The sequence below is a fragment of the Pleurodeles waltl genome, chromosome 5 (genome assembly GCF_031143425.1).
Source record: "Pleurodeles waltl isolate 20211129_DDA chromosome 5, aPleWal1.hap1.20221129, whole genome shotgun sequence".
NCBI classification, from domain to species: domain Eukaryota; kingdom Metazoa; phylum Chordata; class Amphibia; order Caudata; family Salamandridae; genus Pleurodeles; species Pleurodeles waltl.
In genome coordinates, this window is record NC_090444.1 from 816,455,575 (window position 1) to 816,482,589 (window position 27,015).

General features: G+C 41.0%; 1 protein-coding gene across 8 annotated transcripts in view; it reads left to right on the forward strand.

The window, feature by feature from the left end:
- The window catches only part of PTPRK (protein tyrosine phosphatase receptor type K), a 1,183,996-nt gene that overhangs the window by 1,104,744 nt on the left and 52,237 nt on the right, over positions 1 to 27,015 (forward strand). For all 8 annotated transcript variants that reach the window (XM_069234833.1, XM_069234830.1, XM_069234832.1 and 5 more), the window contains 5 exons: positions 12,524 to 12,640; positions 13,293 to 13,447; positions 20,707 to 20,842; positions 21,632 to 21,781; positions 23,937 to 24,110. In XM_069234833.1, coding sequence (XP_069090934.1) covers positions 12,524 to 12,640; positions 13,293 to 13,447; positions 20,707 to 20,842; positions 21,632 to 21,781; positions 23,937 to 24,110 — 732 coding nt within the window. The remainder of the gene's footprint in view (positions 1 to 12,523; positions 12,641 to 13,292; positions 13,448 to 20,706; positions 20,843 to 21,631; positions 21,782 to 23,936; positions 24,111 to 27,015) is intronic.

The following is a 27,015-nucleotide window of genomic DNA, read 5'->3' on the forward strand; positions in this document are numbered from 1 at the left end:
TTTTGTGCATGAGCATTAGCTGCTGAGTGTATGCATTTATTTTAATCTGAATTCGTTAGATATTATATTTTGGCAACATTGCGTTTGGGTACACACCACTTAAAACATCAGAAGACATATTAGAATTTATCATAAGTGAAGAATAAAATGTATACAGTCTTTCTCCCCTTTCCTTGGCCAAAATGTCCCCCGCACCCACTAACCCGGAAGTTTGCCATTTTCAAATAAAACAGATGGTCTGGTAACTGCATGCACGCAGGAAAAATATAATTCTAAAACAAGACTCAAAAATAGCAAAATATAGATGTGGACTAAGCATTAACATTTTTGAATTATGTGGGGAAATAGTGGAAATTAAGCCCATTTTTAGGTACAACTTAGCCCTCACAATATTGTTCACTTGTTTCGCCCCATGTTACTGAAAACAAGGAATATGAAACATTTCATAGATATTGTAACAAAGTTATAGTTCTATTAAGGACTTGAAGCCCAGTGTTATGCTTTCTTTATTCACTTTTATTTCACAGCAGCCTTGTTCAACATTTAACAAGAAACTACCTTTCCCATCAACCGTAGGGAGATTGAAGAAAACATGTTTGCCAATAGGAACACAGATATTCCAATAAGTTTCCTTCCTTGATTATCAGGCCCCCTCTTTCTACACACATAAAAAGACATATCCGTACATCATGTTATTACTGTTTGGACACTTCATTCCCTATAAAGATACAGCACAACATAGGTGAGAACACAACCTCTTAAGGTAGTATACCTGTTACACAACACTTGTACAACTTCAACCTTTGCAGCAATTACCATGTAATCTCAAGGATACCATATAACATTTACATTATTATAATAATTAATCAAACCAATCCAAAATATTGTCTACTTATTTCCAATGCATATGTGTTCAGTTATACTTCTTACACCCCAGATTCAGATGAGCCTTGATCAGTTTATTATTGGGAGGGATAGTCCTCGCCTCTGAGTCCTCAATAGAATTCAAACTTTCTGTTACGAAAGCTAAGACATTTTTCATTCTATGTTGGATCGGAGGCGAGAATGATGCTCATTTAAAGCTTATTTACCAATCAAGTTGTCGTGTCTACCACTGGTTTGAAGTAGAAGGTTTTGAAGGTTTGATTTGAGGACCAATCTGCAGGTTCCAGGTGATCTCCAACCCATCTTATTATAGTAGGGCATGAGACTGCATGAAATTGCTCACCGATGGAAATGAGGAGTTGTTCACTTGGGGGGAGAGGCAGAAACTCAGCAGTCATATCTTTATAGGGTTTAATGCATCTCAACACTCACAATTTGGGGTGATCATCGAATGCTGGATAAGCAATTAAACTTGAACTGCATTCAGTTTGTCTAGATACATGAGATGTAACCCCTTCCAGGGTGAACACTCTACCTGTAACATTAAGTGCTCTGATATGATATACCCTCCTGCAGAGTATGAGGCACACCAACATGGACAACTTAAAAGTTCCTTTCTGGAAGTTGGCCATTCTGGTGTTGACCTCTGGGATTATAGCTGCCTTGTCCTCCATTGAGGGGGTGGACCATCCATCATAAGGTGAGCCCCAGCTTCCCTCTCCAAGGAAGGGCTTCCTCAGAATGCCTGCAACATAAGTTGCCGCTTTCTCCGCTGGGGACCATTCCGTAGAACAGGGATGCATTATGCCATCCAGGGCTAGCATGTCTGACATGTCCAAATCTTGTGCCAAGGGGAGAGCAGGAGACTTTCCTGCACTGGCGAATGGGAGCCATGGCCTAGATGGGCCTGGGACCCCGTCTGAATCACCATGGTAGTCATCCACATCCAAGGGGTCGGGAGTGTCTGCTATGCTCAGCTGAGTTCAGCATCTTCCAATGGGGCAGGAAACGGAGCATTAGGGTTATCTGTGAAAAAACAGATTAAGACAAAAACTTCAGTTTTAAACAGTTGAATGCGTCTATATCTATGCCCTGCACATATTTGCTTCTCATTTTAGAAGGAGCTTTAAAGGGGATCCCCGCCTATTGAGAGGTGTGTCGGGACCTGTCAAAAGGCCCATCACGATCAAAAGCTTAAGGGAGCAATATGCTAACTGCAGTAGTTTGCGTTCCAGGGGAACGATAGCCAAGGCGATGGATTGAGATATCTACTGCTTCGCAAAACTCATTACCAAAATGGGTGAAAGGGGAGAGGGACTGTCCTTCTCCATATAGTCTTTCACTGTTTGCTGCATTGTTGCAGGAAGGTCAGGGTATGTTTATGTAGAGCGGCTGGAAGTTGCAGTATGAAACTTGGGTACAGAAGTTAGGAGAGGCTGGGGCTCAGATATGGGCCTATGCCCTGGGACAGGACGCTCTTCTTTTCTAAGCTTTACCCCTGGACCTCACCCTGTGCTATGTATGCAGGCTCCAAAACCTTTACTCAAATACAGACCCCATACCGGGTCGCCTAACCCATCCTTACTTTCAAGTGGCACCTAGTGGCACAAATACTCACCCACCTGTGGGCGTCTACGCTGCAATCTAAGTGTGGTGACTACCAGCATATACCGACCCCAGACAGGGGCGTCCTGCTCCACGTGCGTCCTGATCCATGTGCCGTGGGAGACCAGGCTCTCTCTGTGATCATGCTGTTCTCTGTATTAAAATGCACTTTGCATGCTGTCATCGGAGCCTGAAATGCACCTCTGTGATGCATGTTAAAAATAAGTTCAGTGCCCTGTAGTGGGTGGAGGCCACAACTGTGTGAACGTGGCCCACTGAGGCAAAGTACTGACGCTGCCTGGGGAGTGCTGAAATGCGGTCCCATGGCACATGCTGTTCTAGGGGAAAATAAACAGCTAGTCAGATGGAGAATATCACACTTATTATTGGAATGTAGAAACTCAGAAGCTGAAAGCACTTATGGCTGAAGATAATCAAGGAAGGACTATTATTGGACTATCTGTGTTCCTATTGTCTACTGTGGTTTCTTCCTTTTTCATAAGGTAGATGAGAAAGGAAGTTTATTGTTAAATGCTGAACAAGGCTGCTGTGAAATAAAAACAAAGAAAGAAATGATGATTCTCACCTCCGGTCCTGACATAGAATTTCTTTGAAGAGGGTTTAGAAAGATAATTCCACTATTTGCCGAGTCTGGAGACTTTAAAACCAGTGTAACCATTCAGCATAATTCTTTGTGCCATCACATTTCCTAATGCCAGCTGTCTTATCTGTCTAATGGCCTGCCATCCTCTTCCCCTGATTTCAGGACTTAACATATGTCTTCCCTCTGCAAAACTTAATCCTGGGACCTGCTGGCCAGGAGATGGTTTTCCTCTCTCTCCATCCGATATGGTGCTTCTTCTTACCTGCATATGTGAAATGCTTCCGAAAGACTACTTTTGTTTCTAATGTTCAAGGAAAAATTGTTGTTACTGTTTCCACAGACTTTATGCATAATATAAAAAGCTGTATCATAAGTATTGGTATAATGTGGATCCAGAAAGCCACCACAGTGTACTAGTTCCAAATTCAGTTCAGTTGTGGATTAGACAGTCAGGATCTCTGCTCATATCACAGGTGGTGGGAGTTTTCAGAGTCCTGCAAAAGTTTGAAAGGCTTGGTCTCCCCACTGACAAGAAGACTGTATCAAATTAATGCCTTGATGCTTTACCCAAGTACATTGTTGCAAAAGTGCTATGCAGGTTTGAAATCAATTTGTGTGAGGATGTATACAAGTGTGAAGTTTTTATATCAAGACTGCAGTGAGAAATGATTTTTCTTGGTTGTTATGCATGCATTTTCTATTGGACCAGCTCTGATCATATTGTACAGCTAACAGAGTTGGTGATATTGGTTTGTATTAGTAAAGGTTTCCACAGCTCCTGCTTGCTCCCAAGGTCACCAGTTTCAGAGGCGTCTGTTTCGTATCTGGGGTATGTGCCCCATTAACAAATGGTGCAACTTGTTTCTGCTTGTGCTAGCAGCAATAGAAGGTGACCTGCATACATGGAGTCAGTGGTGGTGTGCCAGCAGATACTTCCAGTGTCAGTCTCATTGTTATTATCTGTGCAAGGTTGCATCTGACCTTTTGATCCCCATATATTATTCTACTTTGATCCCGACAAACTTCCCTCAGTGAGGTCCCCCATAGGTGTACCCCCAGCTTGCTGGCACACATTTTATATACCTGCCAAAATTGTCTCTTTTATCCTGCAGACATTATTCAGTCAGTTGATAAGGTATTATAAATGGGGATTTGGTCCTCGTTTGGAGTGCTGAACATAATTTTGGCAAGAAATAAGCAACTGTACAGAGGTGAAATGATTGCTGATTCAAGGCTTCACAGTCAGAGCAAATCTTGATAGACACATTCTCCAGGTGAGCAGTAGTCTACAAGGCCAGCAGGGCCCCAAAACTGGGGAATAGTTATATGTTTCTACAGCACTGGATCATTTATAGATTGATCTGTTTGAATTATTCCTCGTTGTCAGGTTGGGAATACTCAGTAACAGTGAGGTGGAAGTACTGAGCTACTGCTCTCAGCTCACATGAAGGTCACCATAGATCAGAATTCTACCATAATGTTTGAGGGAGCTACCAACAGACCTTTGTTCATTTCTATCTGAAACCTTACTACTATTGAATTTGCCTTCTACTTTACCTTCCCCGGTCTTCTCCCAACCTTATATTCAACTTCCACAGTGAATTGTTTATAGAGTTCCTCTTAGGCAGAGAAAGATCTCTCTTCGATTGTTGCTTAGATTGTGGACAAAACAAGATTTATATTGATGCCTTGCACAATCTGTTCATTTATTGTTTTCTTCCATCTCACAAGACATCACAGTGGGACATCGACAAGTGTCTTCCCTCAGAAGCTTAAAGACATAGAAAATAGACAGGCCTTGTTTATTCTCAAAAGGAAAAACATCCCTCCTAGAGGGGATAAACCCTCCTCTAGGATGCTTCTGTGAAAAGGCTCCCCTAAGCACTTCCACCAAGGCAGTCCAAAAACAGAAGAATGTGAAGCTCCGTCAACTAAAGTTATCCACTGAACTGCGTGCATCTGCCTCCACGAAAGGCAAGATAAAGCTTTCCGCAGAAAATGCCTTCCCAAAAAGGGTGTGAAAATGTAGCTCCACTAACATCCTGATAGTAGTCCTAAGTAGCACTAAAGGATGATGGAGTGCTGAAACCTTTCAAAACTCACCCCCAGTAACACATCTGTGTTTAATCCATCCTTCTTTTACTCACAATGCCACCACAATTTGGACCCAGCCATATACAAATCAGTCTTGACCCTGTTCCCCATGGGAACAGTCCAGATCCTCCCTGAGGAACAGGGTCAAGACTGATTTTCATATGGCTGGGTCCAAAATGGGTGGCATGGTGAGCAAAAGAAGGATGGATTAAACACAGATGTGTTAGTGGGGATGAGTGTTTGAAAAGTTTCAGCACTCTGCCCATCATCCTTTTGTGTTGCGCTAGTCCTAAGTTAACCATAGTGGATGAGGATTCCGTTGTCTGTACTATTGATGACTGCCTTACCAGCAAAGTTCTCAAGTAATGTCCTGTCACTGGCTTAGAAGACAACTTCCTTGTCGTTGATCCCATTGAGAAAGACTCCTAGACGCTATTTGACTGCAAAACCTTGTCAATGACAACCACTTCAACTACCACAACATCTGCAGTAATAATAATGTTGACAGCATAGTTGACAATGAAGTTAGCTCTTTTACCATCCATAGAGGACCCGCCAGCCTATTTGTTCTCAGCATTTCAGATGTCTGCTGAATTACAGGGCATATCTTGTACTCTGAGTTAAAAGCTGAAGTCAGGGACCAAGATGCAGCCTCGTATGTTATTTAGTACTACAAAATTAGATGTGCGATGCTTTGCAAAATACAAGAAAGGGCTCCACGTAGATGAGACACAGACGTCAGCACAGCTATGAGTATTCTAATCCAATAATTATTTATTGGATGTTCATACAGCAAACAATGGCTGTTGTATGAATCCAGGCATCAGTACAATGGATATCCCGCAGTACAGGTGCCAGTTCTCTTCATATACACTGCAGCAAATAAAAAGATTTGAAAGACTTATTCCAAAATCACAACATCCTTACTCTCTGCAAGAACCTCTGGCAGGACCACCATCTCGACCATGTGTTTCGCTTTCCTTATCTAATGACCGAGCTGACAAAACTTCTCTGGAATGCACTTCTTAGTTTAAAGAAGACATTTATTATTATTACTTCACCACGAGGTTCCTGAGAGACGAGATTAGTAGGTTGGAAGCACACGTTTAAAAGTAGTCACAGCAATGAAAGCAAAATGTATCAAAGTACTTCTCAATTGCAATGTACACAGCAAATACATGTGATTATATTTTAGCATAACTTAAAAGCATAGAATAAAAGTCAAAATTCATAACCGTGGGGCCTATCACTGCTCATCATCTTTCTCATGCCTGCAAGTTGATGACTCCTGTTCAACTGCGAGAAAGAGATTTTCCACCCAAACGGGAGGTCAGGCAGCTGACATCCGCTCCGGACCGAAGTCCTGGAAAATTCCCCCTTCCTGCTGCCCAGGGACACCGTCTTATAATGAAAAAGCCTGCTAACAGGCCCCTTAGTCAAAACATGCTGGAGTGGGAACAGAACAAGAGTTGGAGAGTGGCCAAGTCTCCAAACCTCGCTTGTTCCCAGGGCTGAGTAGAGAGAAAAAAACAAAATATACGCTCTCTTATCACGCTAGGGTTCGGTGTGAACACAATACGAAAAACACAGCTTGGTCTACCATGTGGAAAAACACAGCTCATCTGCAGTGTCTAACTCTACGATAAAGCTAATAGGCAGCTAACCTAAATACCAAATGTAATGTCTAATGCCACGTTAAAGCCAACAGGCAGCTAAACTGAATACAGAATGTAATGTCTAATGCCACGTTAAAGCCAATAGGCAGCTAACCTAAATACCAAATGTAATGTCCAATGCCACGTTAAATCCAATAGGCAGCTAAACTGAATACAGCGTGTAATGTGCTACTGGTGAACATTGAACAACTAATATGCGCAGTGGAGAAACACAAAGTCAGTGGTCAAACACAATTAATGGCATAACACCATATCAACAGACATGACACCGACACCAGTGTTGCCCCTGGCGCCCCTCCCAGTATTGCTGACGGATACCTTTCAATTCTCCCCAGGTGTCAGACCGGATTCTGAAGATTTTTTGTGAACACTAACCCTGAGTGCTCGTAGGTGGCATTGCTCGGCTCTGCGTCCGTCATCTGCGTCGTCCGCACTGGAAATGATGTTGTGGTTCCTAAATGGACACTATCCAAGCATGCCTATGTCATTTTCTTTCTTTCTGTGCCAGCCAGTGCTGATCCAAAGAACTACCCCTCAGTCTTTTTTTTACTAGTCTTTGTTTGACTTTTGTCTTGTAATTTTTTGAGAATTGCACCTAGTGGGTCAAGGGATGTCTTCTAGGTAGAGAGGTTATGAGCCCAGCAGTTCGTGTCATCAGGTTGTGTCCATGACAGATACACATCCTTGTGTGCTTGTGGTGTCTGGAGCATGACCATGAACCGAAGTCGTGCTCCGAGTGCCATACTATGCATCCAAAGGCTTTTAGAGAGAGGTCCCTAAAGCTAATGGGGGGCCTGGTATGTGACACGGTGCAGGTCAAGGTCTCTGTCAAGCTGAAGGTCCTGGGACCGGTCACTGAGTCCAAAGTCTTTGTCATCCCACTCTCCAATTCCTCAGAAACATTTGGTAAGTCAAGGCATAAGAAGAAAAGTAAGAAGTTGAAATGCTCTTCAACTTCTCATCCGTCATCTAACGCGATGACGGAGCATCATAATTTTGGGCCTCGTTCTTTGGAACTTGGCCTGGGCAGAGACTGCGCCTCCCTGTAATTGTGGGCGCCGGAGAGACCCCTTGCCCAAATCAGAGAGTTTTGTGAGGCCATGCGCCTCATTTTTTGTCAGTCCGACATCCCTGGAGCATCTTCAGGCCCTGCGGGGTCTGAAGGGGCCTCATCAGGTTCTGCTGTGGCCTCAGCGCTGATGGGCTCCCAGAGGTCCAGTCCTGGATTGGTCCAGCGCTGGTCGTACCACCTCGACCTTCCCAGGCACCAGTCCTGATGCCGATGCTCCCGGAGCCACTGGCGCAACTATCCCCATTGCCATCCACGACTCTGACACAGAGCCGAATGGGCATCGCCATTGCAGATCCTGGCGCCAGTAGGAGCTTTGCCTCCTTGATCGGATCCTGAGAGCTATTTCACTGGCCTAGGCCTCGGGGAAGAATGGGAGGGGGTTGTTGGACCCTTTAAAATAACAGCCATGCAAAGATTAAATGGACTGGCGTGTGGACTAGGGTGAAGCCAGCGGAATGGACACACCTCCAGATACTGGCATGCTTTCGCCCCCTACTGTGGCTACAGAGGAAGGAATTTTTTATGCAGCGGTGGTGGGGAGTGCAGCTGAGGTCCTGGACCTTTAACTACCGTCGGTGGCCATCAAGACTAATCTCTAGACAGGTGCTATGACCAGGAGCTTCGACCTCAGAATCCCTGCTCCCATTCAATAATGTCCTCACTGATGCCCTTCTGGGTATCTGGTCCAAACCCAGCATAGGGGCTCCTGTGAACAGGATGATTTCCTTTTGACATTGCCTGCCCCTGGGGACCGAGGGTTTCTGATGCAACACCCCACCCATTAGAGCTTCGTGGTCCAAGCCTCCACCTACCAAGGCACGTTCCCTACCGCTCCCCGATAAGGAGTCCAAAAGGATTGATTCATTTGGGAAGAAGTTTTATTCCACCTGCCTTGCATTGCGGTCTGTGAACACTACATGCCTTTTGGGCCATTATTCCCACACACTGTGGTATGGTATACCGTTGCACAACTGCTGACACAGGTCCTGGAAGAGGCCCAGTCTGTTCTCTCCCAGGATGTTATCATCTACGAGAGAGATGCAGTTAAGTTCACGATCCATTGCAAACTGGACAGGACTGACTCACTAGGTAGAGCGGTTTCTATGAAAATGGTCCGAGTCGCCACGCCTGGCTAAGGACATCTGGCTTTTCGGGGGATGTCCAAGCTTCTCTGATGGACATGCCCTTTGGTGGCACCAGTCTCTCGGAGAGAAGGCAGACTTGGTGCTCGAGCGCTTCAAGGATTCAGGTGCTATGGCCAGGTCTTTGGGCCTCGCAGTGGCCCTTTGTCCCCCTCAGCCTGCCTTTCACCTTTGTTGTGGCAATGGACGGGGTTACCAAACAAGGCAATTCCCATCCAGCCACAGTGCCGCTCATAGTTCTGACCAGATATTTGTCTCATTAAGCGACCCATGCAGGGCTTTCCCTGCTACCTAAGCAAGAAATTGCAAGTTGGCTGACAGCCTGCATCACATTGTGTCATAGTAAGTCAAAGCATACTCTTAAAGGCAGCGTTAGGCCTCATTCCATGAGAAGCATGCCTGCAACAGTGATACTCTATGCAGGAGGACCTCTCCTAGTGATTTGCACCATAGCTAAATGGAAAGCTAGTATTCTTTTACCAACCACTATTGCCTAGAAGTGAATCCAGCAGCCAACACTTAAGTGGGTCGAGCAGTCGCATACAGCTTTTGTAAAGGTGAGAATACTTTGTGCTTTATTATCATTTTAGTCCTGCTTGCCATTCTGATTCAAACATATCAATATATGAAAGATTCAGTACTGTTGAAGAACTTATTTGCTTACTGTACCTCCATTTCTCCAGCATTTGCATCTTTCTTAGATTCACATGGGACCCCTCCCTCCTTATCCCCCAATTACAGCGTGTATTTCTGAATGGTGAGGAGACCCTTGTGGACTGGACCTGTTCCCTCTTGCACCCAGAACTAAGAAATGGACTCCAAGGTTAAGTTGGCTTAACAGCTCTTGAACTTCAGGGATACAAAAGCTTGAGAAGCCTACTTTCCTGAGAGAGCCTAGCTAATCAGGTACAATTGGACCTGCCCTGAAACCTGCTGGGGGATTTTTCAGGACCTCTGAGTGGTGTTCCTAAGGTCTTGGGGCCTCTGTGAAAATTATCAGAGTGAACTCCTCCTGCCTATCCCTAAAACCTGGGACAGTTTGCAAGGATTTTGTGAGGAAAATTGATGGACGACTGGAGCAAACCTGCCAAGGTCAAAATTTTCAGGTTGCTCCTTCCTGGAGCTTTTCTACAGCAGCAAATCTGTTTCACCTGTACTTTATGGAGACGGTATCCAGCCTCATGGAGCACCGCTTGTAGCCTTGACACACAGGAGGAATCATAGCTCCTAAAAATTGACTCCGCCCAAAGGTAGAAATCTTAACCCGGTGAAGGTGCCAAAAGTATCCGTCCGGCAAGGCCTGCTGCCTTACCCTTCTGTGGTTTTTTATTTTGATTTTAGAGAGAGAGATAGGTAAAACTGCAGACAAGGATAAAGCTGCTCCATTTCATTCTACCTTAAGCCTTGTACGGTCTGGTGCAACCGGTTGCCTGTGGTTTGCCCTTGTTGTGGCTATTTTCATTTAAAATTTGTATATCTTATTTCTAGTTCCCCTTATTGCATTTTTATAATTTTTGGTCTCTTTTTGTTCATTTCAAAATTCTCTATTTTTATGACTGAGGTATTGTTCGTTTTCTAAATGCTTTACACATTTTCTTTAAGCCTGTCTATGTGCCATAGCTACCAGGGTCAGAGATCAGGTTTAAATTACTAAAACCTTTACTGGACCTAACAAGGCTAGTGACCTTATTACTTGTGGTGGACTACCATATACCCCAACCAAAAATCCTCTTTTTCACAGAGTCTCACTACCAATTCTGTGTATCCTTCACACTTTTATCACGAAATCTGCATCATGGTAGCCTCTAGCGGAGTAGAGACCCCAGCACTTCCACCTCAAATGAGGTGGATATGCTATTAAGAAAACACTCTAATTGGGCCAAAGACCATTACCGCTCTTTGAAGATGGGGAATGAGTCTACCATGTGAATCTATGAAAGGCACAAACGCTGGAGGACTGGAGTTACAGGTAAGTAAGTAATTTCATAGATTTTGTGGAACAGCCTCAGACTGCTTTGAAATCATCTGGCTTTGCTTTCCCTCGGTGGGCTCTGCATAGAGAGCTCACCTGCAGGGCCATGAACCAACCACAGGACATCTGCATTTGTGCTCTGTCCACCATATAACTGCATAGTGTACAATTGCGAAATTGCGGGTCTTGCAACCTTGGTACTATGAAGACTAATGACCTGTCTAGCCTTAGGAAGCATGAGCCTGCAGGGAGCATCAATCTATGTATGAACTAAGGCAGGTACCTAGAACTGCAATTCGGTGCTTTTTTGGTTTGAACCAGAGAACAGGCCGGAGAAAACTCTGATTGACATAAACACAGAATTTGTGTTTTCATCAATGCAAAACATTAATGGTTTTATAAATAGTACATTTCTGCTTTTCCATTTGTGACATACTTCTGCGGTTACTCCCCTAACCTCCCAAATACCAGTCTTATTGCATCTTGCTTTGCTAACGCACCTTTTGCACTTTGTTCCTCTTTTTCTCTGTTTTCTGCTTACGTCTCACACTTCATGATAATGGTTCCCAGTTTTTCCCATTTCTGTTGCCAGCCATCTATCTTGTTGCAGGAGAGAGAAAACAATGAAACTGAAGCATCAAGTGATGTTAATGTGTTCGATGCTCCTGTTTTGCCATGGATAATATTTAAGCGTTCAACTTTGTTTTAAAAAATGCTGATACATTTAGTGTCCAGTCATGCAATACACGAAAGCATAAGTGTATCGGAATAAGTAGCTTGTTTCACCAAAACTCAAAATGTCAGGTATTTTAAGAAGTGTGTGGCGTTGTCTAATTTTTTCCACTGTGGAATGATGTGAAATGTCAGAACAATTTTGCAGAATTATGTATAAATGTGACATGCTTTTTGGAGTATCTTGAATAAAACTTGAATGTGAGGCATACCTCACTTTCAAAAGTCACTTGCACTGGCAGGGGGACAGGCTAGCTGAGGAAATGCTCTGGCTACACATTTTCTGGTCAAATCTGCCTCATGAGTTTTGTTTTCTGCTGGCATAATTTGTGACATTTCTCATAATTTGCGTAGCGGGAAATTGAGCAAATTGCGTAACAACATTTTCCACAGGCTTAGTATATTCCTTACCAAGGTGAGAAGTCCACTCATAAACAAGAATATCATGTTGACTGTGAAGTGGTAGAACTCATTCATATAGATTCCATTAGGATTAATGCATTGAGGATCTATGATTTTTTTTAATACCACTTTTTGGCCAAGTGTGAGACAGCAAATCACCATCTCTTAAATTGTTATCTCAGTTTTCACTTTGATTTCAGTAGTACATTGATATTCTCTGCAGATGTTCTAGGTTTTATTGCACATAGTATGCCTGTGTATGTCCACTGTCAAGGTTTCATCTGCCCTTGAGGAAATTGGTGTATGCAGTGCATTATTAATGAAGTTTTGCTTTCCCAGGTCAAGTGCTACAAGTATTGGCCAGATGACACTGAAGTTTATGGTGACTTCAAAGTTACGTGTGTGGAAATGGAACCCCTTGCAGAGTATGTCATCAGGACGTTCACTTTTGAAAGGGTAAGTGTGTCAGTCGTTTACAAAAGATTCTAATTTGACCAATATGCAGGTGTGAGTTAGTCATACTCTTTACTGCCTGATGCTTGTCATTATTGTGTGCTAACCAAAAAAGGTCTTGTGGTGCATATGGTGATCTCATAACTATAGCTAGAGGTTTTTTTTCCCAGGCTGTAATGTGGTTTCACAGGACTGATAATCACAGACCAAAAGTAGGGCGTCATTCTGTGATGAATGCGTTTAGTTTCATAATGATTCATCGCAGTCTGAGATCTGTATTTTTTCTTATCTTTTCCCCAGGCTGCCATCCTACTGCCTTTCAAACAAAAGTAGTCTCTTTTCAGCGCAATCACTACACATGCGTGCATTGCCAGCACGCAATGATGGCAATTGGTGAAGCGGGGTCAATTTGAAGAGAAATTATATTGTCTCTGAGGAGACTTTGATTGAACGAACAGAACGTTTGCTGTATCTTTTTCCAAGTAGGGCACATTTATTTTTCAAGTAAATAGGGATAGTGGCTACAAAGTAGCAAGGCGACAGTTAGTCTCCTCGAGGACTTCACTACTGCCTTTCCATTTCATTTAGTTTCAATGAGTTTGACCTGCTTGTCAATCCCCAAAGCCTTCTAAGCCTGCTGTTTTGTCTTTGGCAGAGAGGGTACAATGAAATCCGTGAGGTGAAGCAGTTCCATTTCACTGGCTGGCCAGATCATGGCGTCCCTTACCATGCAACAGGTCTCCTGTCCTTCATAAGGCGAGTGAAGCTTTCAAATCCGCCCAGTGCGGGGCCCATCGTAGTTCATTGCAGGTTTGTACAGAAAATGTTCACCAATTTGCATTCATGTGCTGCATGTAACCAAACCTTTTTGATAATTTAGTCCAGTTGACTTTCAGCGCATGATAGTCTCCAGAATTAATCTGCATGATATTCCGTTTGTGTGTTATTTTTAATTAGTTTTCTTTGACTAATGCTCCAGACATAAGTTTGTAAGGTGGTTTAATGATTGATAGTGATAGTGAAGGAACCCGCAAAGATTCTCTAAGTGTTTGCTTTGATTCACGAATATATGGCGTAAATATGAGGAGAAATATTGCTGTGAGTTTAGGAAGATCTCTTCTCTTCCTAAGATTTACCTTAATACATCTTACAAGACTTCAAAAACGTAAATATTTTGCCGCTACACTTAAATTAGTGAAATCATACTCTTGAAAAAAATATTGCCACCTTCTACTTTTCTATGCGACGCTTTTTCTTAGGATGGACCAGCAAACTGTATGCCTTAGCCAGATGCATGGTCATCACTTTTCAGCATCCTATAACAGGCTGGGGGGGGGGTCTCTGTGTGTGACAAAAAACAGTGGACACTTGTGGGTCCTGTTAGTGCTTTTCTTTTGCAAATTTTGGGCTTATCTGATGAATCAGCATTTGAAACAGAGGCTGTTCAGCCGCAAAACAATACATTTAAATAAATAACGCAAGTCACATTAGGCTCCACAAGAAAGACAAAGAACATTTACATTTTGAAACATTAAAGATTTTATTAAATGTTAAAATGTTTACGAAAACATAATCATCAAGTAGTGTCAATCAGTCAGTACATGAATGCATTTGTTGCTTGGAAGTTCAGTTCGATAAAAGTCATATAAGTAAGAGGACAAGCTATCGTATAATCCCCTCAAAGTACCAAGACTTTTAAAAAAGAGTGCTTTAAATCTCCTCCTCTGGTCTGTTCTATTCAAACTCTGGAAACATGTCTACTGTCGCTTCTAAATTGTAGTCGCTTAAATCACATAATTTTAACATTTGCTACACCTCCACACAGTTCTTAAGGAAATATCCAATCAGGTTGAAGTAGAAAGATACCGTCTATGCTCAGGATCTTCTCTGGATCCTCCACAATCCAGCCATTCTCTGCATCCTTCAAACTTACATTTATTTGCAGCAGACAAGATATAGTGGGCCATATATTTAATACATTTCATGATTATCACGGTCAAGAAAATATTTCACATGGGAAAGAAAGCAAAGAACATTGTGCTTATCAATTGAGACCTTAGCTTCGCCTACAATTAAACATTCACATATCTTAAAGCAAGATGGCAGTATTATGAGAGCCATTTAAATGCAAGTCTACATTAGCTATTGAAAATCTCAACTTGACTAATACACAGTAAAATAAAAAATAGCGTGGCCACATGTAAATGTCAATCTAATGCACAAACAATAAAATAAAATTCTTTCAATCCCTGGACTCAGGTTGATAAACACACAATTATGCAAAAACATACCTGTGTACTCTTTTCTTGGCTTTTTTCTTTATCCCAGTTGTGAGGATCACCTGGTATCTGATGACCTGTTCGAAAACCGGTTTTCAAAGCCTTCAACAAAGCTGTGTGCAGCCTAACACCCCACAAGTCCTTTAAAGTATACATGTACGTTAATGTTCTGATTTTGCTTGCCCGCCTCAGCATCTGAAAATTGTTAAAGAGCACCTAGGTATTCCTGACGATTCTGACATAACTGATAGCTTTTATTTCCTGCAAAGCCACATCTTTACCCCACTGTGTACGATTGGCTGGCCATGGCGCCATTAAACATTGGGGTAGCCGGAGACTTACAGGCACACTGGTTTAAGTGTCCATTTTGTCTCAAGGCCTTCTGCATAATAATTGTCACATATCTCCTGCTTAGAATGAGGCCAGTTTAATTCTACTTAAAATAATTTAGACCAGCGTTGGCCTTTCAATCAAAATGACCCAAGCCCTGCTGCTGCTTCTTCTGTTTTTCAAGTGATGAGCCTATGCATCTAAGTTGTTGAAGGTAATCCCCACACATGCTCGGAGCATGACGTTTCAGGCACCAATCCTCTTTAAAAAAATCAAGGTCTCTATGTCACACAAGTTCTGCAATGCCATAACCTGGGAGATTATTTGCTTCACAAATGCCAAATAACAGTAAATTACCTTGTATTGAAGGTTATCTTTATTTTCGTCAAAGCATTGCTTCTGGTTATCAAATCGAAGGTGGTCATGAAACACATGAACAACACTTGTCTATTGCTGTGTTTGGAAATCATAAAACCATCTATTCCACTGTCCATTTGTCGCCTTGCAATGATGTTCCGTTGAGCCATGTCATTTTGGGATTGCTTTCTTTCCCAAAAGCAGTGTGATGCTAATGCACAGATGTGCAGCTCCAATTGTGGCTGTGTTTTTTAACCTAAGTAGCATGAACAGGGAATTATTAGCTTTTAGTTCTACTGTAACCGTACTACATGTGTACCACGTGTTGCCCCAGTTGGTGTGTTTTTTCACCCGGCCTGGATATGTGACCCTTTACAGGCCTTCTGGGGTGAAGTCATTACTGCGCTTTCTCACATGATTGCAAGGCTGGTTTGAGGTGATTCCAACTAATCATAATAAAATCAATACTTTATCACTTGTGCTGCACACAAGATTGATAGTGTGTCACTGGGATAGAGGCAGAACTCTTAAATTTAAGTTTTGACTGGAATCTCTTACACTCTGTAATGCTCAACTCGGACTCTATGCCGAGCTCCTACCATCCACATCTACACCAAGAGACATTTGGTCACTGCTGAAATCCTATTTAACATCTCCTCGCCATAATCAAACCTTCTGCTATTCCACAATGGGCCATGGAGAGAGTCTTGCAGTCCCTGCTCATTGGATGTAACAACAAGTCTTGCTGTCCCACCCCCATATAAAATCTCTCCACAAATCAACTTACATACACTGTTTTCTCACTACGTCTGTTGTGTGAAACTTGCCTGGCTGTTTTAATTGTTACTTTGGTACTCATCTTCACCTGATGGCCTCCAGCTGTTATACATTACTCAAATGTGTAAAGCCTGCTGATTGTGAACTGCGTTGTGAGTTTTGTTGTGTGTAGAATCTGTTGTTTGATTTGTCTGCATTAACTCAATGAAACTGAAACAAAACCTTTTAGTTCTGCTAAATTGTTGTGTGCCTACATTGTTGTGCGTACATCAGTCTTCCTGTACTTTAGGTCACAGCCTACCAGACAGAACAGCTGTGTGGTATACAAAAGACATCTTGGGGAGTTTCCGAAAGTTGACCTGGGAATGTATTGTGCCCATTGCCTGCCATTGTGGTTTTCAACTCACATTTTCTGGCTTTCCAATTGCTGACTTTATTTGCGTTAGGCTCCCTAGCTCATGTTCGTACCTCCCCATGCCAAAGTCGTGTTTACAGTATTCTTCCACAAACTCGTTTTCTGTAATAAACAGGCCAGTAAATCCTGTTCTTATCTCATCACATTTGCTGAGCATTCAAACACTGAGGTCCCATGTCAAGCTGTGACTTTGAGGGACCGTGGTGTTTATTTTGCTTTCGGTTGACTTCAGAGTGAGAGCACTTACAGTAAAGAGGAATGCAACGTGCTTTCTCCATGGAGCCTGCTTGCGACACTTCTTTTTTTTTTTTTTTTTTACTTTATTTTAGACATAGCTATCTCAAAAGATATTCCTCAGCTGCACAAAACATTTGCCTTTCATTTATGGGGCATGAAGTACACTAATTGCCATTGACAGGGTGGGTGGAAGCCTGAACGTTTCCAAAATCATGTTTGAAAACTATTACTTACAAAAAAAAAAACATGCATTGATTTTAGTTCTGCACATGAACAAAACCCATTTATGGACTTTTTGCAGAGACTTTTTCATATTTAATCGTTTTTTGCAAAATGACTTTACAAGTAAAGGTGGCCCAAAAGTTAAGTGTGCAGGACACTCTTATTGCTTGCTTTCTTTCACATCAATTAGCTTGTAAATAAATGGTTGCCCATTTTCAACGGGAGGCTACATGCAAAGTTCAGAAGGGTGCTTGCGGACCGCACTGATTTAGTGTGATGTACCAATGTACCAGTTACTGCTAAGATGAAACAGTTCTACATGTGAATGAAAGGCATTTTTTGAATTTTTGCAGAGACTTTGATATTTTAACACTTTTTATTTTGAAAAATTACTTTTCTTTGGTGAGTCCACTTAATTTGTGAAACTGCATTTTTAGGAACAAAGTATTAAACCACATTTCAGTCTCAGCTTCAGCCTAACATATGGTGATCTTGGGCCATTTACACTGTTTATGGCCCATTCACTGTCAAGCACGAGATAAGATATTTTCACAGGAAAGGTCCAGCCACATTGTAACACAATTTAACAATGCTTCATTTTCATGCATTATTTATGACGTTCGGCAAAAGCTTGTAAGTTTGAAAGGAACTTTTTATGAAAGCTTTTATTTGTTGAGCTTCACAATAATTATGTATTCCATCTCCAACTGTGCCTTTTTCGGAACATATATTACTGGATATAACGATTTCCTCGTTTTGTCCTTGCAGGCACTAGGGTCATGATTTGAATAGTGTAGTTCAGGCAGTTTCTATAAAAATCACTTAAAAGTTCTATAATGTATTTCAGATATATTGCACAAAGACACTTTTTTATGGCACTGTGGAGATTATATGATATGGCCAGCATCACAGGATGCTAAACCAACGCCGAGACTCAAACCTGGTTCCCCAAGTCAGCAGCTTTTTCCGTTTCTTCACATCTTTACTATAGTCATTTGCAACTTGCACAAAAACCTTGACAAAGCCAATAGATTTTGCAAAGGAAAAACCTATTGGCTTTGTCAGTGCTTGTTTTTTATTATTACATATTATATGATCTTGAAATGCATACCTTCAGGATATGCGCTCTATTAAACTTCTCCAACATTCGATTTTACTAAAATGTTGTTCAACCCAAGCCATCCAAAGGGTGCAGATAACTGACTTGCCTCTTAGTTCACTATTGGCATTGTCAGGATGGGTGGAAGTGTGTACTTTTCAAAATTCATGTTTGAAAACTATTCCTTAAAAAGAATAGTTACACTGATTTAGTCTGATGTACTAATACTACTAAGATGACAGTTTTGCTAGTGAATAACATAAATTTTTGGAATTTTTGAAGATACTTTTTCATATTTAACACGTTTGTTGCAGAAAGACTTTCAAAATTAAGTTGACCCAAAAGTTAACTGTGCAGGACGTCCTCTTACTCGCTTTATTCCACATCGATTAACGTGTAAACAAATTCTTGCCTGTTTTGAACAGGAGGCCACATGCAAAGGTCAGGAGTGTGCTTGCAGTCCCCAGACTATAGATCGACAGGGACGTTATAGTATAGATTACACAGCAGCGCCTGCTCCAGCGCAGTATAGCAGCAAGTAAAAAAAAAAATAACACTATAATGCAGTCAAAGCTTGCTGTGTCATAATGCTTTTTCTCTTTACTTTCAGCCATTTGCAGCATGGCTAAAAAACTTTGGCAAAGCCAATAGATCTCGCATAGGCAAGACCTTTTGGCTTTGCGAATGCTTGTTGTTTTCAGTTGTGAATATAAACTATTCCAACTAGTAAGGGGAGTCTAGCATTTGACCAAACGGAGTTCCTATGTGGCTCTAGTGCACTTGTTACTTTTATCTGGGTCCCTGTAAGCCCGGGGGATGGAGTGTATAACTGCATTTCATGATCCAGTAGATCGGCTCAACGTTTACCCAAATCATTCTGTCATGCAGTAAATTTACAATGAACTATTTTCTGGGCAGTGTACTCACTCAAGGTTGCCAATCTTTAACTGGCTTTAAACGTGCATTACTGGTTTCCTCTGTTAACCCCTGTCGTTAATCTTTCTATTAGGTCCTTTGGCACTGTTCTATCTCACTGCATAGACTGTTTGACTAGTTTAATACACTTGACCCTACAAATCCCTGTTCTTTTCCTCATTAGTGGAAGGAGAGACTTCATTGAGAGACCCAAAGCTCCCTGGAGAATGGTGCCCCAAAGTTATTATGTACAGAAAGTGAATGATAAAGGAAACTATCTGCCAACCCTTTGCAACTTGCAATCTGTATTATTTCTCCCGAACTCGTCCCACATCACATCTCTTTTATTTGGCAGGAAGCTGATATTCTGTTGAGATTTTTGATAGTCCTGGCCTAAATGAAGCCTTAGATAGATTACTAGCTTCACACTTTCCAAAACAAATTGTAAAGGAAGTACATACATTGTCACATACATGCAGGCTTTCATCTAGCCTTCTTCACACATTGGTCTTTTCAAGTGTCAATCACATTTTGCTTCCGCCTACCACAGCACAGTGGGTGAGCACATTTAAGCAGCTGGCTGGCTTTACATTTTGATGGTGCCTAGGGCGTAGTCCACTACTGTGCTGCACTTTTTTATGATTGGACACAGAGATTGATAGTGTATTTTATGAAGTGGTCTTTGGTCATATTCTGCCAGTGTATGCCCCAGCTGACTAGAGTGGAGTTCACCAAAGTTGGCTCTTAAAGTAAATATGCATTCTTATTCATGATCCTCTTTCTTCCTCTTGCAGAAAGATTTTCCAAATGCATCATTTTCCCCTGGAGTCCATACTCCCGAAACAGATTGATTACATACTCACTAACACGTTTAATTGAAATAACTTAGTAAAAAAAAATTATATATTTGATTGAAGTAGTTACCCCAGCATATATGGGTTGAAAAAGAAAAGTGAACGATCTTATTTGTAAAGAAAACAAGTATGCATCAGGTTAAAGTGTCTTTGCTTATGTTCAGTCCCGCCTCAAAGCCCTAGCCAAGAAATAGGCTTACTTAATGCTTCAGAAAATGTGTTTATGAAACGAATAAAAAAAATAGCTAAACAAACTTAGAGCAGAAACTCCCCTGTCTTGCTACACACTAGAAACGTAAACAAATGTGTTATTGAAAAGTGCAGTGGCACTTTCAGTTGTAAACGTTGTTATATAGGTTAATGTCACACATCCATCTAAATATTAACAGAATCTTACTCCTCCTTGGAGAACAGCATAATCTCTTCTAAACTTCTGTCTGCGGTGCCCAAAAACCTTGACGCTGGATGGCTTCCACGTCGTTGATCGTCGGCCTATTTTCAGATGAGGTTAGGATTATCAGTTTGTTAATGCTTATGGAATACTTTCAAGTTCTGATTACTTCTCTTTCTTTGTTTCCTGCTAGTGCTGGCGCTGGTCGGACTGGTTGTTACATCGTGATTGACATCATGCTTGATATGGCAGAGAGAGAAGGGGTTGTGGACATATACAACTGTGTTAAGGCGCTACGGTCTCGTCGCATTAATATGGTTCAAACAGAGGTAAAATTGAGTCTTTTCTCTAATGTACTGCGCATTTGCAAGGCGTCATTTATTTACTCTGAAAATTGTTTCCGAAGCTCGTTTTAAGATAAACGCACACGAGTTTGAGGAGGTCTGTGCCAAACGAGTAGGAGCTCTTAAGAAATTCAAGGCCACTTGGGCGGTAATATTTTTATATCAATGCTATCGAATGTAATTAACTTGTGTGCCCCGCTCCTACTCTCAGTTCTGGTGAAGTTGGTGAAGCAGGGTTTTTTAAGGTTTGCAGTTGCGCTTCCTGCCATTTTGCACTTTATTGTTCTCCCTATTTATTTTACTCGAAGGCGCTCTTGTGTTTTTTTTTTTTTTTTTTGGGCTACTCATACTTTTGGGCTCTCCTTGATGATTGATTTTAATCAATGGCACGTTATTTCTATGATTGTTAGAATTATTGAATGTGCTACGATTAGCAATATGCAAAATACTGTATTTTGTTCGAATTTGCATTTTGCTCTTACGAATGAGTGAACGTGAATTATATGGTGACTTGGTTTCTCAGTTTTTTTTATTGCTTTTTACCATGCACCAGGTGTTGTTCTCCTCCAGATGTTCTTTAGCATTGATATTTGTCACTCTGAAATCACTTTATCTAGCCCTCATTTATCTAGCTATCATTTGCACTTTGTTCTCCAATGTATTATTGAGCTGGATTTTTTTATATGATGTTTTTCTTGTGTTTCATTCTGCCCAAATAAAAATATTTTTAAAAAATATGTAAAATGCATGTATGTTTTTCTTGATTTCACCCAGGAACAATATATTTTTATTCATGATGCCATCTTGGAAGCCTGTTTATGTGGGGAAACTGCCATTCCTGTCTGTGAATACAAAGCTGCCTATTTCGATATGATTAGGATTGACTCGCAGACCAACTCCTCACACCTCAAAGATGAATTTCAGGTATCAAGAACGAACATGCAGAGCAACTTGTTTCATATCCTGTCATTCAGCAGTTATGATTTTTTTTTTGTCACCACAAGTCATTGCTTTCTTTGTAAAAGCGTATCCATTATTGTGCTTTTGTGCTAACGCACTGCACTTTATAGCTAGGTGTTGTCGATTTTGTTTCACTGATCAAAATTCTCCCACAATGAATCATTGATTTATCTATGTATCAATAGTGTCCCTTTTGAACAAGTATTTAGAGACTGGCCAAAGGCTCAAAGGTAGAGTTTGTGGTTCCACTTATAAAGAAATATCCAACTGTGAGAAAAGGGTAAGTACTGAACCGATGAGATTTGTAAAGCTACCCAGAATCCTTCCTAAAGGATAATTTTGTCATTTAATATTCAGTGTCCCTTTATAATGCATTAAATATCCTATTGACTACATTATAATTTCAAACACAATTCCAAATGAGAGGACTTTCTTGCATCTGCATTTACTTTACATCTAGACTTCAGCACAGTACCCTTAGGTCCCTTCTGTATAAAGCCAAATGCCACCGTTTTAGATTAGGATTGCTGCTGTCTCTAACCCACCCAATGGAGGAGAGGGCACGGACATCAGCGGAGTTCCAAAAGGTGGCAATCTGCCATTTGCCAAGAGGGGTAAGTAGAGGATTCCTCTAATAGAAGGTTCGTGTATGCGAGTGGGACAAACTAAAGAAGAGATTGAAAATACACTGGGAATGAACATGTTGCCCTCTCTGGACAGGCCTACATATTACTTACATAAATGTTGATTAAGAGAAGCAGGTAGACAGTGTCCTTATTGCTGAGCCACTCATGCCTATCAGTCCGGTCATTTTTAGGTCTTGCTTGACATTGCTGATATTGATAACCCATTGTTACCATTTCTTTCACATTTATGTAAAGTGGGCTTTGGGTCAACCCAAATGAGTATTTCTCTGTCACATCATACCACTGACTGTTTTGTATAACGTTCCGACTTCTAGAAATGGAGCATGCACGAGGGACTTATACATCTGAAATGTAGACCCTACCATCATACTTTTTGCCACATTTAATATTTATTCTCCTAAATCTCTTTTATACGGAACACAGTCATTTTTGCAACTTTTGCAGCAGCAGTGGCAAAGTGAAAAGGGCTGGCTCAAATGTGCTACATGTGCTAAACAGCATTGTGTGTAATGAATGGCTTAAAAAAAATTATTTAGTACTTTGTAGTCAGACCTATGAGTCATGCCAGAGCTTGTTGTGTACAGCAGGCAAGAGTTGTTAATCCAATGTTGACTATAGCCTTCAGATGCTATGAGTCCTCAATAAAATTGAACAGGCAAATCAAAATTAGAAACACAACAATATTTTTGTCTTCATAAACATTATTTGTAAACATTTTAAATTCATTTTAATAATATGTAAATCAGTGACCTTAGATATTAATGTATTATTGAAATGCATAAATTGTGTTTGTGTGCTTTGGCAGAGGAATATCTCACCTACTTCAAAAATAATGGCTTTGATTGCCTATTCGATTCCTGTGTAAGAATTTCTTAATTTTTTCAGCATAAAGTGATGTAAATGGTATGCTTCCAACAGAACGCTGAGGATAGCTATGTACTTGTATCAAAGACTTGGTAGGAAATGGCTCCAAGTAGCATAGCCTAGTTATATAACACACAGTCATAGAAAAAAATATAAGGATCTCTGTAGCTTCAAATAGGGTGTGTTTAGTCTTGACTGGGCCATGCGCCATGATCCCGGTTGGTTTAGGCGCTCTACAAATGATTTGGATTTTGGTACAGAAATGAGTAACCCTGTACTCTATGCAGAGACCCTCTTTTAAAGCATAGGACCACATATTCCTCCAAATCATAAAAGCAGCAAGCATAACATGGTTGCTTTATTTGATATATTCCAAGTTTACCGTTGAAAAGTGAAAATCAATATTCTGTTCTGAAATGATCCCTGCATCACTTTATAGCTGTTCCTCTGGTACATCCCCTAGACTGTGCTGGGGTTACTTTTTCAGATTACTTTAAATATTTTGTGCTGCAGTTTACTGGTTACACTGGATGTAGGCTGAATTATGTTTGATACTTTGTCCCCCAGAGGTGAACCATATTGATGTTTCTACTACTTCTGTTGTGTAGACCTTGAATTCGGTGACCCCGCGACTACAAGCAGAAGACTGCAGTATAGCTTGCTTGCCCAGGAACCATGAGAAGAACCGCTTCATGGATCTGCTGCCTCCCGACAGATGCTTGCCATTCTTAATCACTATTGATGGGGAAAGCAGCAACTACATAAACGCTGCTTTAGTAGATGTAAGACATTCCTTTCTTTTACTGTGAAGTTATCTGTGTCTTCTGAGCGATGTGAGTTAGACGTTTGGTTAATTCTGTTGTAGATTCATCCAACAAGTCATGCTCAGTATGAGTCCATCTAGTTTCACGGAAGTGTTGGGTTGACATGAGCTGCTTTTCTCCTTGATGGGCTAATTGTTCTCTGAAACACAGTCTGGGCTGTCGATTCACAAGCACATATTCTGTTTGCTGATATCACCTTAAAGCACGCAACACAGAACACCATTCGAAATGAATGCATGGATTCTTATTTCATAGATGAATTGTTTTCTTCCTGAACTACATTCACAAGTAACATTCAGAGCATATGGGTGTTCTGCCAGGCAGTTTGCAGCAGTATATAGCTATGTATTTATGCAATAGGCCATGCCTCTAGTTCTTGATGAGCACAATAATGCAGATTGAAGTGCTTATTTTAATCTCAACCAAAGGTGTTTACTCTGAGTCACACTGTACATCCAGCAAACTCCATTCAATGAACGTTCAAAGATGGCAGTGTGGTAAAGAGAAATGATAAATATTCATTTTACTGGAGGTCATCTTGCAGTGCTACAGCAGTCATCGAGTACCATTATCCAATGGGGCGGGTTGAAAATATACACCCATTCGTTCAAAGCAGGAGAAAGCCACACACCCATGTATCTTAACTTACCTACACTGTTGATCATTTCATATAAATAAATGCCATGCTTTTGCATTTTGCTCCTTTCAGTATACCTTGTAATAGAGAGGATACTAGACCGTACTGTGTTTACTTTAAATCCAGCCACTGTCGTTTATTTTTCAGCTTAAGAAAAGGACTCTGGGATGGGTCGCTTAAGCCTTGTATGAATATACTCTCATCTATGTCAAATAGTGCTTGTTTGCAGTGCTGTTCCCTGCTCCATTCCTATGGTCAATACAGATGACATAAGCAAAAGTGTGTCCAATAAGAAAGCGGAGGAGGCAAGATCATTTATGTTTCATGTAAAATTGTAGTAAGGTATGCAAAGCTGTAATCCATTTCTAAAAGTTCCCACAACACATAGGTAGCAGCACCTATTGAAGGAAAGGCAGCTCCATCCTATTGAATAATGTTTCTGTGCCCAAGAACACTAGGGCTGATCCAGTCTCTTGAACATGGACCACATGAATCAAACCAAAAGATGCAAAAAGATGAACAGTTTCGGCAAAATTGTATCAGGATCTTTGAAAACACACCACATCCACTTACAAGTACTGTTAGAAGCTCTGCTTTATGCTGGTGATGTTGAAAATCAAATTAAAATTGTTAATTTTTCTAGCTTATTAGAGCAAGGGAACAGAATACATGTTCACAGCGAGTTCAAGTTGAATCATCAGTGAATTGTTAATCAACAAAGCATGGAGACAGATCACCTGGGTTAAAATACCAAATCTGGGGAGATTTTATGCCACGGTCTTGAGGTAACTCCAGAACCCAGAGTGGCCTTCAAGTAAGGATTGACTCAAGTATTGGGACCCAGCGAGGAATATCCGTTTAGGAGGTCACTGCTTGCATCTGGTTGAATCTTAGAAGAGCTTTCATCCTAGACCGCAGAATTTATGTAAACGACAACCTGAACGCTCGTAAGTAACTGCAAGGCATCTCAAACTGCCTCTTAAAGCAGCTAGATACATAAATACATAAATACAGAATTCTGTGAATCTAATCTGTTACCTGTCTGCGGTAAATACATTGCATGACCAGTTGTGGGAAAAGCCCTTTTTTCTTTACACTATGGGTCTAAATTACAATGTCATTTTGTGCACCTAAATTACAAAACACAGCAGAAATAGCGTGAAAATTGGGTTCAAGTGTGTCAGTCACAGAACGTGTCACACTTGTAAATTGATTTATCTTCACATGAATTAAAACAACATGGCATCATTTTAAATGTGAGTAAATCTCCTCACAATGCAGGTCGTAAGAATTCTTCACTTAACCTTTTGTCATTAGTTTCCAATCCTGAAATTGGTTGTAAAATTGTTTCTGCCAAAAAATACAAATGTGTTTTCAGGATGGGAAATGAGAGGAAAGTATCCTCAAGGCAGGTGGAAGTGTTGGAGAAAGTGGTTTTTCCCAGAGGGAACAATATTTTACCCACACAGAACAAAAGAAACCAAGCGCTATTGATTTACATTTATGTAATCAAACGATGTATATGTGCTCCATTTCCGACTGTGTAAATGTTTATGTATTACAGTGTGCATGTGAAACTCTTACATTCTCAACTTCCACAAACTACTCCTGAAATTCTTCCTGGATTTTCAGAAAGTTGGACATTTTCTCCAAACGTAGGGGTAACCCTGTGGAAAAACAATTCTCACTTTGTGAATCGGGCCTGCGTTGGGCCACGACTTTCACATCAGTATTATCCTTCATTAGGAACAGCATACATGGTATTAGCTTTTTTAGGGTGGGAGTGATTGATTGATTCAGTCTTCTTAGACTAAGTTAGCTTCTCATATCTCTACTCTACATCGAGAAGCTTCAGAATTACCAATGGTGTTCATGTAGTCTCTTGAATGTCAGCTGTTGTATTGTCTTGAGCTGTCACATTTATAACCTCTCCTGTGGAGGAAAGAACATGAGTTCCTTTTGAAACATTTGTATATCACTAGTCTTCGTATCCCTTTCAGCTATGCGCAAATTCAGTGTCACTTGTTAGGAACCTCCCATCCTCAGTAATCAGCATGTTGCTTTTCACATAACTTGAAAGCAAGAAATCTGTTTGCACTTTACCATTTATTGCATTTTCTTTGCTTGGTGAAAAACAAGGAGGCACCACATAGCCTAACAGAATTGTTTGCAGCTATTCATTACCCAGACCTTGCTCTTCCTTCAGATAATGGCAATAACTACTTC